This window comes from Nomascus leucogenys, chromosome 15, assembly GCF_006542625.1.
Source record: "Nomascus leucogenys isolate Asia chromosome 15, Asia_NLE_v1, whole genome shotgun sequence".
Classification (NCBI taxonomy): Eukaryota; Metazoa; Chordata; class Mammalia; order Primates; family Hylobatidae; genus Nomascus; species Nomascus leucogenys.
In genome coordinates this window covers 10252917-10264991 of record NC_044395.1, presented here as the reverse complement: position 1 = coordinate 10264991, position 12075 = coordinate 10252917, and the positions used below count along the sequence as shown (strand labels likewise).

Sequence of the window (12075 nt, the reverse complement as noted above, 5' to 3'; positions counted from 1 at the left end):
ATAGAAGTCAGGTTAGCACAGAATTAAGATCTGGGAATTCAGATGGAAAAGGCTCACATTAGGCTTAGATTTCAAGAGAGCAACATTCAAGTTAATAAATTGAGACTGTTCTAGAAAACCCTTTATAAAGGGAAGCAAAAATATAGGAATTATTTCAATTTTGATTCATATACTTAACAGAAGAAGACAGAAAATGCTGGAATTTTTATTTCACAGGCTGCTTAAATCATGTAATTTGTATATATATGAAGCTATATAAAGTTTGCTTCTCAAGTACAGCAAAACTTTGATACTGGAAGATTGGTTTGTTAAATATTAACTTGGCAGCAAACTACTACCCTCCACATCAATTACAGGTCTAACCTATAAAAACACTCAACTACCACACTTACATACCATCATACACAGGCAAGAAAGGCGGGTGTGCGTGCTGACAGCTTCTTGAAAAAAGGCTCTGCAAGGAGCTTGATCCTTGAGACTTTTCCTGTTACGTTCTCATACCTTCTAGGGAGGAGCTTTGGGAACATTCTGGGGAGGCTTCACATGGCCATTCTCAGTCTGTCCTCTCGCTCTCCTTGACTTTCTTTGCAAGATGGCAAAGAATTAATATTTTGTTATCAGCTGCTTCTTGGAGCTAAGACTGCCCTGAATTTACCCTCTATCCTTTAGTTTGTCTTGAAAGCTTTCAAGTATGAGAGTGGCTATCTAGATGAAATCACTACATTCTTGGGGAATTATTCCTCTTCTCAGAGGAGACAAAAGCACTTGGTCAATTTTAGGATGTCTGATTGTGGTGCTTATGAGGCTAAGACATAGATCATATTTCTGCATAGGTCGATGCTTTAAAGGAAAATTATCTTTCATAGCTACCATCTTTCCCTGCCCTCCTTTGAAACGTTTTATTGATCTTACAGAGGACTATGCTAAGGAGTCGGGATGGAGAGCGGAGATTTTTGTCTATTATGCTCGATGAAGTATCCCAATGCCTGACATATAGGAGGCACTTCAGAAATGTGTGTTGAATAAATGAGCAGACTAGGGGATTAGCTAGGTTCAGCTAATCCCACCTATACCTACAGAGAAAAAGAAATCCCATGCCCAAATCACATTATTTTATTCAGCACTGTCATGGCACCAATGCTATAGTTAGACCCTGCAAATAACCGTTTTAAAGAAACTCTTGCACTGGAAAATAAATGGCCTACCCAGACCTTGTTCAGAATCTCACCCTGAGAGCTAAAACCTGGTGGAGAGGCAGTACAGGCTGGATATTTCTGCAGAGCCTGTCAGTTTCCTGCCCTGCTGATCTGAGCCTGAAGCTGATTTGGGCTCAAGAGTCAAACCAGCATTTCAAAGCTCTGGAGCACAATGAGAACTAGACTCAGTTATTTAAACAATTCCTGCGAACTCACAATGAGAACTAGACTCAGTTATTTAAACAATTCCTGCCAACTGTCTGTGAGATTTCCTGGTTTTTGAAGTTCCAATCACCAGAAAAGTTTAAGTGGTTCGAGGTTGGTGACATGAAATCCATAAAATTTGAGTTCATTCCTAGTTATACCAACTGGGCCTCCCTTGAAGGTCCTGAATGATTATAAGGAAGAGATAGGACACTTCAGTGAAAAAATCAGTGACTTTTTTTGGAGAATAAGGGTTTGAAGGTATAGATTTATAATAACTTTTTTTTTTTTTTTTTTGGAGATAGGATCTTGCTCTTCACCCAGGCTGGAATGCATGACTCACTGGAGCCTTGACCTCCCAGACTCAAGTAACCCTCCGCCTCAGCCTTCTGAGTAGCTGGGACTACAGGCATATGCCACTATACCCAGTGAATTTTAAAAATTTCTGTAGAGATGAGGGTCTAGCTATGTTGCCCGGACTGGTTTTTAATTCCCGGGCTCAAGCAATCCTCCGGTCTTGGCCGCCCAGGATGCTGGGATTACAGGCATGAGCCACCGCGCTTTGCCTTGTAATAACTCACATTTTTTTTCGAGACAGAGTCTTACTCTGTTATCCAGGCTGGAGTGCAGTGGCACCATCTCGGCTCACTGCATCCTTTGCCTCGAGTTTAAGCGATTCTTGTTCCTCAGCCTCCCGGGTAGCTGGGATTACAGGTGTGTGCCACCACGCCCAGCTAAATTTTTTTTTTTTTTGAGACAGAGTCTTGCACTTCCATGTCTTGGGTTCAAGCAATTCTCTTGCTTCAGCCTCCCAAGTAGCTGGGATTACAGGCACCCGCTGCCACACCTGGCTAATTCTTTGTATTTTTAGTAGAGACAGGGTTTCACTATGTTGGCCAGGCTGGTCTTGAACTCCTGACCTCATGATCTGCCTGCCCCGGCCTCCCAAAATGCTGCAATTACCGGCGTGAGCCACTGCACCCAGCCTAATTTTTGTATTTTTAGTAGAGACAGGGTTTCACCATGTTGGCCAGGCTGGTCTTAAACTCCTGACCTCAAGCGATCCACCCACCTCAGCCTCCCAAAGTGCTGGGATTAAAGGCGTGAGCGTGAGTCATCACGCCCAACTTATTTTTTACAACATTAATCAGTTTCCCTTTCTTTGGTACACTTTGATGTCACACTCCTAAAAGACAACTACTTCCCAATAAGAAATGGCCTTAAACTTACTGATGTGGGCGATTAGCTTCTTTTTTGAGGAATGAAATAATGGCTACAATTTGGGGGAAAAACTCCTCATCCCTGAACTCTCACCCTCTTCCCAGACATGGAATCAGATGACAATGGGAATTCTTTGATTCCAAAGAGAGACTCTGAAAAAGAAACGAGCATTTACAAAGGGGAGGTGGTAGTGGTGGCTTGCTGAATAAAAATAACTAATGTGGCCGGGCGCTGTGGCTCACGCCTGTAATCCCAACATTTTGGGAGGCCGAGGCAGGTGGATTACTTGAGGTCAGGAGTTCGAGATCAACCTGGCCAACATGGCAAAACCCCATCTCTACTAAAAATATGAAAATTAGCCAGGCATGGTGACGCACCTGTAGTCCCAGCTACTCGGGCTGGAATTACAAGTGCTTGCAGTGAGCCAAGATTGCACCACTGCACTCCAGCGTGGGTGATGGAGTAAGACTCTGTCTCAAACAAACAAACAAACAAAAAACAACTAATGCTTTCTTGTTGTGCTATCACAATGCTTTCTTGTTACCTATCACAGCCCTTTTTGCCTCTTCTCTACCATCTCTCAGACATTAAGATCACATGTGTGGGATGAAGCACTCAAGAATAAGTGGGTTCTATCAATGCTCCAAGGTTAACAGGCGAAAAAAATGAATGGCGTTCCTTACTTTCCCCATAAATTTTCTGTCAGTATATTCTCCTCAGTAATTGTATTTAATCAGGGACTCACTTAAAGCTATTAAAAAGAACCACAAATATAATGTCACTGGTAATTCCAAGAACTACGATGTCCTTGCACAAAAGATAATGCTAAACTCGGGGAAGATCAAATTGTGTGGACCAGGGAGGACTCTGTCCCTGGACTTTCTTAGTCTTTCCTCTAGCAACTGCTTTCTTCTCCAAATGTATAGTAGGTCATCTAAGAGCTTTCTTTTTGATTCCCAAAATACTTCAGGTGTCCCTCTGGTCTGCCTATCATTTCACCTAACCTCAGATAAACTCAGGTTCCTGTGACTCATCTTTGTGCCTTAATTAAACATCCAGATGTCCACATCCACACACAGGCAAACACCATAGACACGCCTGTTTTCCTGTAACACATTTATTTCTTCTTCTATACGAAATTCTCAACATTTAGATAATCACTGGAAGGGTTAAGCTAAGATACGAAAGAATGTATAGACATCTGGCTGGGTACAGTGGCTCACGCCTGTAATCCCAGCACTTTGGGAGGCCGAGGTGGGCGGATCACCAGGTCAGGAGATCGAGACCATCCTGGCTAACACGGTGAAACCCCGTCTCTACTAAATACACGAAAAATTAGCCAGGCTTGGTGGCGGGCGCCTGTAGTCCCAGCTACGCTGGAGGCTGAGGCAGAAGAATGGCATGAACCCCGGAGGTGGAGCTTGCAGTGAACAGAGATCGCACCACTGCACTCCAGCCTGGGTGACACAGCGAGACTCCGTCTCAACAAAAAAAAAAAAAAAAAAAAAAGAATGTATAGACATCACAGTTTCTGGAATTACCAGTGATACTATGTTTGTGATGCTTTCTAATAGCTTTAAGTGAGTCCCTGATTAAACCTAAAGAATGAATAGACATGCCTCCTTGGTGAATGGCCGGAACTTTCATAACATGTCTAAATATTTTCTGATCTTCCCAATGGTCATTAAACTTGGGCAGACACACTTTCTGGAAAGGTGAAGCATCTACTTACTGTGCTTCTTCAGAAGACTCTTGTTTTATTTTTAATGTTCTCTTTGTGACAGGTATTTCATCTGAAAAGCAAAGATTTTGAAACAAGTTATATTTTCCTAAGTGGTGGCATGCATGTATGTAGATAAGTAGCTATGTTTACTGATCATTCCATACTCTCCAAAACCAGGCTTTTATTCTAGTGTCAAACACTGTCCAATGTCAGATTTATAAATATAGCTCTTATATAATGAGATGCATACATTTATATGCAAGATCAGAAACCAGCTCTACAAGTATAAAATTCTTCAAGGTCACCAGTGGATTTCTAGCTAGGAGCTTAAAGCTTAATTTCACTGCAGACATGATTTTAAAAGGCCAAGAATAAAAATAATTCTGTTCTATTTAGATTTTCTATGTAGGTTTTACAAAGCAATTATTCCCCCAATGTCAGGATCAACATATTCTGCATATTGCTTTTTTCCCAAAGGTTTGAGTGACTTAACTCTCTACAGCAAAACCAGTGTTATGGAATGCCAAAGTAATTTAGACCTTATTACTCCTTTGAAATTAATCGGTAGTGATCGCTTACCATCTACCCCTTTTATTCTTCTAATCGTTAAGTCCATCTCTTATATGCTGTTAGTCTTACAGTTTTATAACCTTTTTCTTCTTTGACTCTCTTCCAATATTTGAAGAGTATTTTTAAAACAACATTGCTAAGAAACATATTAGCATTTAGTCCTTTTTCTTTGGAATTAACATTTTTCTATCATCAAGAATTTGGTAAAAAACAGAACCCGTGGACTTTGATCTGAAGCTCCGGGAGCATGTTTATACTGCCAACCCTACTGCCAACCCTACTTACACTTCCCTGGGGGCTGCCTGAGTACCAAGGGCTGGGAGCAAGAACATACCCTTCTAAGCGAGCACTCATTACATAACCTGCTGTTAATGTACAATGGCTGATTGATCAGTACTTCCAAATTATGAAATCAAATTATGAAAATAGAAATTGGAGCATGTAATGCATAAAGAAACAGAACAACCCCACAACTACATATATACTCTTAGTTAGGCCTCACAAGTTTAGATTTGATGACCAGGAATTTTATTTTCCATTTTTAGTCGCTATGACTGTATAAATAATTCCAGCTACTGTTGGGATGGGATCCCTTAAGAAGTGTGAAGGAGCATGATCACACAGTTCAAATAACAGCTCTGTTCAAGATAAATGGAGGCTTCCCCTCATTTTTTGTTCAGGCTCAAGTCTGGGAGAAGAACCTTTTCCAAATCATAAACAGAAAAGAAAAATGTATTTGGGATAAAGGAAGGAATTCCTAAAAACAACATCTACAGCAGTTGGGCCAAGAGTCATTATCTTAGCCGTCATCTTAGAACTAGAAGGTACAGGATATTTAGAATTGCATAGGATGTTACCTGTCACTGAGTGTACTTGTATAGCTCAGAATTAGAAATTCTTCTGTGTCTTTGGGAATCCTGCTGGTAAACAACTCGCCAAATGAACAACACCAAGCACCAGTTGGCAGTTTAAGGCTAAACCAAGGATGCCCATATTGTCCCAAATAGACTGGAACATGCAAATTCATAAAAGACATACAAGGCAGAGATGCCCTTTATGCCTTATGCTGACCACTACAGGGAATAGTACCAAAGATATTTATAGGTAATAAGTATTGGTGCACATACATAAAGGTATATAAATATACACAAACATAAGCATCATCTATGTTGGCTTTCTTACCCAATTCCTGATCTGTTGGATAGCCATGGAGATCCTGACTGTGGTTTCCCCAGTCCTCCTGTGAATAGTCCTCCATAGTGCTGCCATCTGACTCCAGCTCCTGGTACAAGCCACTACTGTTAATAAGTACAGGCTGGCAGGGCTGAGCATCCCATCCTCCCTGACCAAACACCTGTTCCAACTGTTCAAATGTGTAACTGCTCTTTCTTTTCCCAACACCATGTTCTTTCACCCGACTGTAACACCTGCGAAGGGTCTAAGACACAAAGTCTTTTGTTATTCCTTTAAAGCTGTACTTCCTCTTCCAGGTACGGACCACAGATATTAATTACTATTAGACAGACACAGACAGACAAACATAGACACACTGTTACAGGAATGCTAGATTTCAAATTCATTATTATATTAGAAAAAAATACTAATTTAGCATTTACTCAAACATGTTATAATTAAAACAATTATTTTGCAATTAATTATCCATTAAACAACAAGAAACATTACAACATTATTGCATGTACCCCATACACATATTTTTATACCCCCACCCCCATTTAAAAAGAATAAGGGGGGAAAAAAACAAGAAATACCAGCCAGCCAATAGGATGCACACCTGCCACAGAAGAGAGAGAGTTGCTGTTGTGCCCAGAATTTGGAAAAAGTGAGGGAAGGGAGGACAGAAAGAAGAATTTCCCAAAGCAAAGAATACCTGCCTTACTCTTGATTAAGAAGGAATGAATACAGGGTAAAAATAATTGCCTAAACAAATTAGCTAGTAAAATATATTACTTACATAGTTGTATTCCTTACTAACTCAGTCTTTGTGGAAGCCGCTAAAATTTAAAACAGAGGTCAAATCAATAATGCTACAAATTCCAGGACTCAAACATCAATGATCAAGAAACAGTACACTAATACCTACGTCTAAAACTAGTCAATCTACTAGTCTATTCTACCAACTTGAGCTGCCAGCTAAACAAACCAACAAATGAAGCCAGTGATTTCTTTCTGGGGAGAAGGACGGGACAGAGGGGTGTTATTTCACTTCCTTTTCTGCCATGTGGCACACAGCAAATAAATATCATTATGCAAATCCACAGATAAAACCTGAATAATTTTATTCTCTTGTACAACCCTTCCATTTTTACCATGGTCTTTATTTCTAACACATATTTCCGATTATTAGCCCAGTTTCCTGAATTTAATGGTACATCTTATGCTATCTTATATGGCATTTCAAAAGCTAAATCAAGGGCTTAATCTCAGCTTCCAAATTTAGTTAAGTTGCAACCAGTCTCTATCCCATCTCTGCCTCCCTTTGTTCCTTCTAATCTCCCTTCTACTTTACTGAGTTTCACTAATAATTTTCTTGAAATAAGATCTCTTTTCCCTGGTGGCTACCAAATACTTTCTAACTCAACTGTTCAAAAGTAGTTCAGCTCAGACTTAATTTATAGGCATTGCCAGACTAAATTTATCCTAAACGTGAGATTGCTCTCCATAAGCCAATATGTTAACTATTTTCACCAAACTAAAACAACTCTTAATAATCTCTATAGAGCCTCCAAAGAAGTTCAGTCTCTTTATTTATCTATTTTTTGAGACAGCACTTCGCTCTTGTTGCCCAGGCTGGAGTGCAATGGCGCCATCTCGGCTCACTGCAACTTCCGCCTTCTGGGTTCAAGCGATTCTCCTGTCTCAGCCTCCCAAGTAGCTGGGATTACAGGCATGCGCCACCCTGCCTGGCTAATTTTGTATTTTTAGTAGAGACGGAGTTTCTCCATGTTGGTCAGGCTGGTCTCGAACTCCTGACCTCAGGTGATCCGCCCGCCTTGGCCTCCCAAAGTGCTGGGATTACAGGCGTGAGCCACCGCACCCAGCCAGGAAGTTCAGTATCTTTAAATCACAGTTGACAATCTACAAGACACTCTATCAGATACGTTAAAAAATTGTCCCTTGAAGCCAGAAATCTAGATGGGTAAAAGGAATAATAAAAGAACCACATGTGTGATCTTCCTCACACAAAAACAGAGCAACTATTAAGAGTCTCCCACCCTAAAGCCAGCCGGCCTACCCCCTGCACAAGCACCTGCCTCATTCTCCCTTTGTTGAGGTCTCTTCTGGAGCCTCAAATGATGCCTTAGAGAACTGAGGTTTCCAACAATACACTCTTTTTAAAAGTGTTTCTTCTTCCTCTTTGTAAAAGATACTCACAATTACATAAAACAAAATTTTCTAGAACAAACCAGAAATACGAACTTGGCAAATGTGTGTCATGGGCAAACCTTCCAATGGAAGGAGACAAATGCCTGCGGCAGAGCTCATTTGACTTTCTACACACTCCCCCTTTCCCAGCGCCCTCTGCCCTCCTTGCAGGGATTGGAATTTGAATTCCAAACATCCCTTGCCAATTTATTTTTATCTCACAATGTCTAGTTTCTGCCTCCAAGAACACCCCAACCACTCTTTTCAACTCCTCCAAGGACCGTAAATGGAGAGTCCCAACCATGTCCCTTTCACCCTTCCAAGGCCATAAATGGAGAAGGAAACCATGCCACTGCTCACTACTTACTGACTGTCTGGAGACAAGCATTCAGCACACACAAGGGCCCAGCTGGCTCTGTTGCTGAGGGTTATTTCAGAAGCCAGGGAATAAAACTAACATTCCTTTCAAGAAAGGTACCACACTTAACAAGAAGTGACACAAGCATAAGCAAAGCCACCAATCTCTGGCGATAGACATGGTAGGAAACCACAGAAAAGACTCTTACTGTCTTTGGAACCACCAAATTGAGCTTAATACTTCACTTGGCTTATGTAATTGTGAATAAGGAAACTAGCAGTATCTAATGGTTACAGATATGGAAGAAAAGTCAGGTGATACATTTTACAATTTATCAAAAGACACTAACAGATCTTGCTACCTCTTACTTTGTAGTGTACTTTTGTAATACACTTGAATAGTGCACTATGCTAGTAGGTAAAATATCTATCAGGGGCCTGAAGGAAAGATGTTTGGTAACTTTTAAATCCATGATAGGAATTTGATGTATTGAAATCATGTTAAAAAAGATTTCCCAACTGATTTTAACTCTCTCAAGATATAAATGCACTTAAGAGGTAACTTCTGGGTTCAGTCAAGACCACAGATCCAAGGAGAGGCTATTTAAATCACATCAACTAAGAAAAAAAGCAGTAAGAACTGAAACTTCGGCTTGACTGGTACTGTAAGAAGCACTGGGATTTAGTTAAACTTGAGGGAGTTTAGAGATGGATAAAAAGGAACTATGGAGACCTTCCAATTATCACCCACAATAAAGCAAAAAAGGTTACACTTTCCACACTCTAAATTAGCCAAAGCATGTAATTAAGACTGTGCGTGTCAACAGTCCTAAATAAACCAATTTAAAAACCTACTCTAGAGCTGGGATTACAATAATGCTCAGAAAAACGAAGCCTCAATTCCCATTTCAGACAGCTCTCAAATCCAGCAAGAACCTCAATTTGGCTTTCTTGGAGAACCATGTCCTATTCAACACAAAAATCTTGCTTCCTTTTCTTCTTCCTTTATTTTACTCATCCTAGAAATTTGTAGTAACTTAAGCTTAATAGTTTCTAAAAATTAAGGTCTGGGGCAGGGGCAGAAATGTGCTTAAAATTATTAAAAACTATTCTATTCACAATTAGAGATTGTAATTTTCCTGACTGTCGGAAATCTCCCCGGTAAATTGACATGATGCTGTTGTCTCCCCCTGGAGGAAGAGTCGTGAGAGAATACTGTATCCTGAACGAAGCTGTAGGGATAGAGGTCAGGAGGGGTCAGGAAAACCTGGACTGAAGAACTAAAGCATAGGTAACAACTTGATCGGTGGTCAACCCAGAGGAGTTCATGGTATTTGATTTGGAAGCAATGGCAAGAGAATGCTTACTAAATCCACCATGCCAAGTGCTTCATGACTATGAAGGGAAAAGAGCCAGAGAAAAGACTTCAAAGATGTCCCATTACCAAAGCAGGGAGAAAAATAAGATGGCTGACAACTGACAATTTATAGGACAGAGTGAAAGTTTTGCCAAAGTTTAAGATTAGAGTAAAAGGAAATGAGAGAATAAAAAGATGACATTCATTGTGGATGAATGTATGGGGAGTCTATGGGGGAGGGGGAAGGTAAACAAAGGCAGGAGTTTTAGATTGGCAGGATTGGGGGTTTAACGGCAGCAATGCAGAGAAAGACCCAGGGTTACAGTACACGTAACATTAAATACAGTGCACAATGCAGCTATCTTGCCAAAGTAAGTAAATCCAGTATTGGGTTGTATAAGCAGAGGAATCACATGTAAGCTATGAAGGTGGCTCTTCCTCTCTATTCAGCACCGGTGAGGCCACAGCTGGAGCACAGCATTCAGTTCTGGGCATCGAACCAGCTACAAGAGAGGGAAATTGTAGAGTTCAGAAAAGGGCAAATAAAATATTGAAAGGCTTGGAAAATAAGATCTATAAGCAGGGACAGTGGTTTCATCAAAGCCCTTCCTGGCATTATCTAAGCTACTTTTGGGGTGAGATTAAGGTTTATTTTGCTTTAGTGTCCTCCAGTCCTTTGACTTTCAGGAAATGGGAAGAATTAAATTCTTCCCTGGTAGGGCAAAGTAGAAAACAAACTAAATAAATCATAAAGGCATATGCCAACCAATTCCAGTATTGGCTTAATAATTTTCTCAAGGTTTGCCCCATTTCATACAATCATAAAATATTCACCAGGACAAAAACACTGTTCTAGCTAACTGACCATACATGGAATGGAGCATTATAATGTGGAGGAACAGAAATAAGGCATAACAGCTATACAAGTGTATTGTTTAGAAAACATTGGCTTGATCAGTCTAAGATGTCAGATGAAAAATAAAGTCAATCTGCAAGGACAGCTTAGTTATAATAGCAGGAAACAATGTTACAAGAAAAAACAAGCAGTGAAACAGATTTTCAAATGCAGCTGTCAAGCTGGCCACACTAGAAATGGATTACATAGTTATCTTAATCCACTGCCAAGTACACATGATAAATTTGAGATTCCTTTTACCCAAATGATCAAAGAGCACACTTATTCACAAACAAGGCCTTAAAAATCACATATTATGCTCCACGAGAGATGAAGAAATTACGTTGGGAGTAAATTTCCAGTGACTAATTTTCTTATAAAATTGTTAAAAATGATACCTCAGACTAAAGCAGATTTGTATTTTGAAGCAACAAAGATCTCTGCAGAATAGATCTTTCTTATTCCTTTGAAGTTACTACTGTAACTGTTAAAACTAGTTGCTCTTAGTTAATTGAGGCAACAAAACAAAACACCATTTAATATCTTTGAGAAAAACATTAATTTCTTGAGCTATATTTTGTTACTGTGAGCATAAAAGTAGGAGAGAAAATATCTTATGTAGCATACATAAATAAAAAAACATTTCTGCACACAGTAAGAAAGATGTTAAGAATCTAGCATAAATTTCTATATACATCTTTTGACAAAGAGCTGTAACTAATGATTAGGAAATTACTTAAGGCAAAATCCATCTGGGGCCAGCAGAACTTTTGCTACCTTTTTTCTTAGGTTTTCTGTTCACTGACATCTGACAAACTGACTTGCCAATCCCCTAAATCCTTTAAAACCAACCAAACAAAAAAGCCCCAACAAAGTAAAACCAAAAAGAAAAATGTAGCAAACTTGTTTCACACGTACTGCTACAGAGCAAGTTTTGGCAAATACAAAATGTTTTTACTCTTCAATCTTTTGCTTTTCCTTTCCAGGGCAGAAGTTCTTAACCTTTTTGAGTCATGGATCCACTCCTCAGAAAAATGCACACATACACAACCTGTCCCATACAATTTCAAGGGGGTACCTGGACTCACTAAAGAGCCCACATAAGAACCTCTTGTTAAAAAATTCTGCTCTACATTATGTAGTTCTTTCCTCCATAAAATATAACATA

The 12075-nt window shown here is 39.8% G+C and overlaps 1 protein-coding gene across 3 annotated transcripts in view; it reads right to left on the bottom strand.

The window, feature by feature from the left end:
* The window catches only part of MSANTD2 (Myb/SANT DNA binding domain containing 2), a 34163-nt gene that overhangs the window by 2171 nt on the left and 19917 nt on the right, over positions 1 to 12075 (bottom strand). The window contains exons 2-3 of one of the 3 annotated variants that reach the window (XM_003253333.4): positions 6097 to 6352; positions 4354 to 4414 (exon numbers count right to left, since the gene is read on the bottom strand). In XM_003253333.4, the coding sequence (XP_003253381.3) occupies positions 4354 to 4414; positions 6097 to 6352 (317 nt within the window). Of the gene's footprint in view, positions 1 to 4353; positions 4415 to 6096; positions 6353 to 7925; positions 10516 to 12075 lie in introns of those variants that run through there. The other 2 variants (XM_003253332.4, XM_030829418.1) reach the window with 2 other exon arrangements.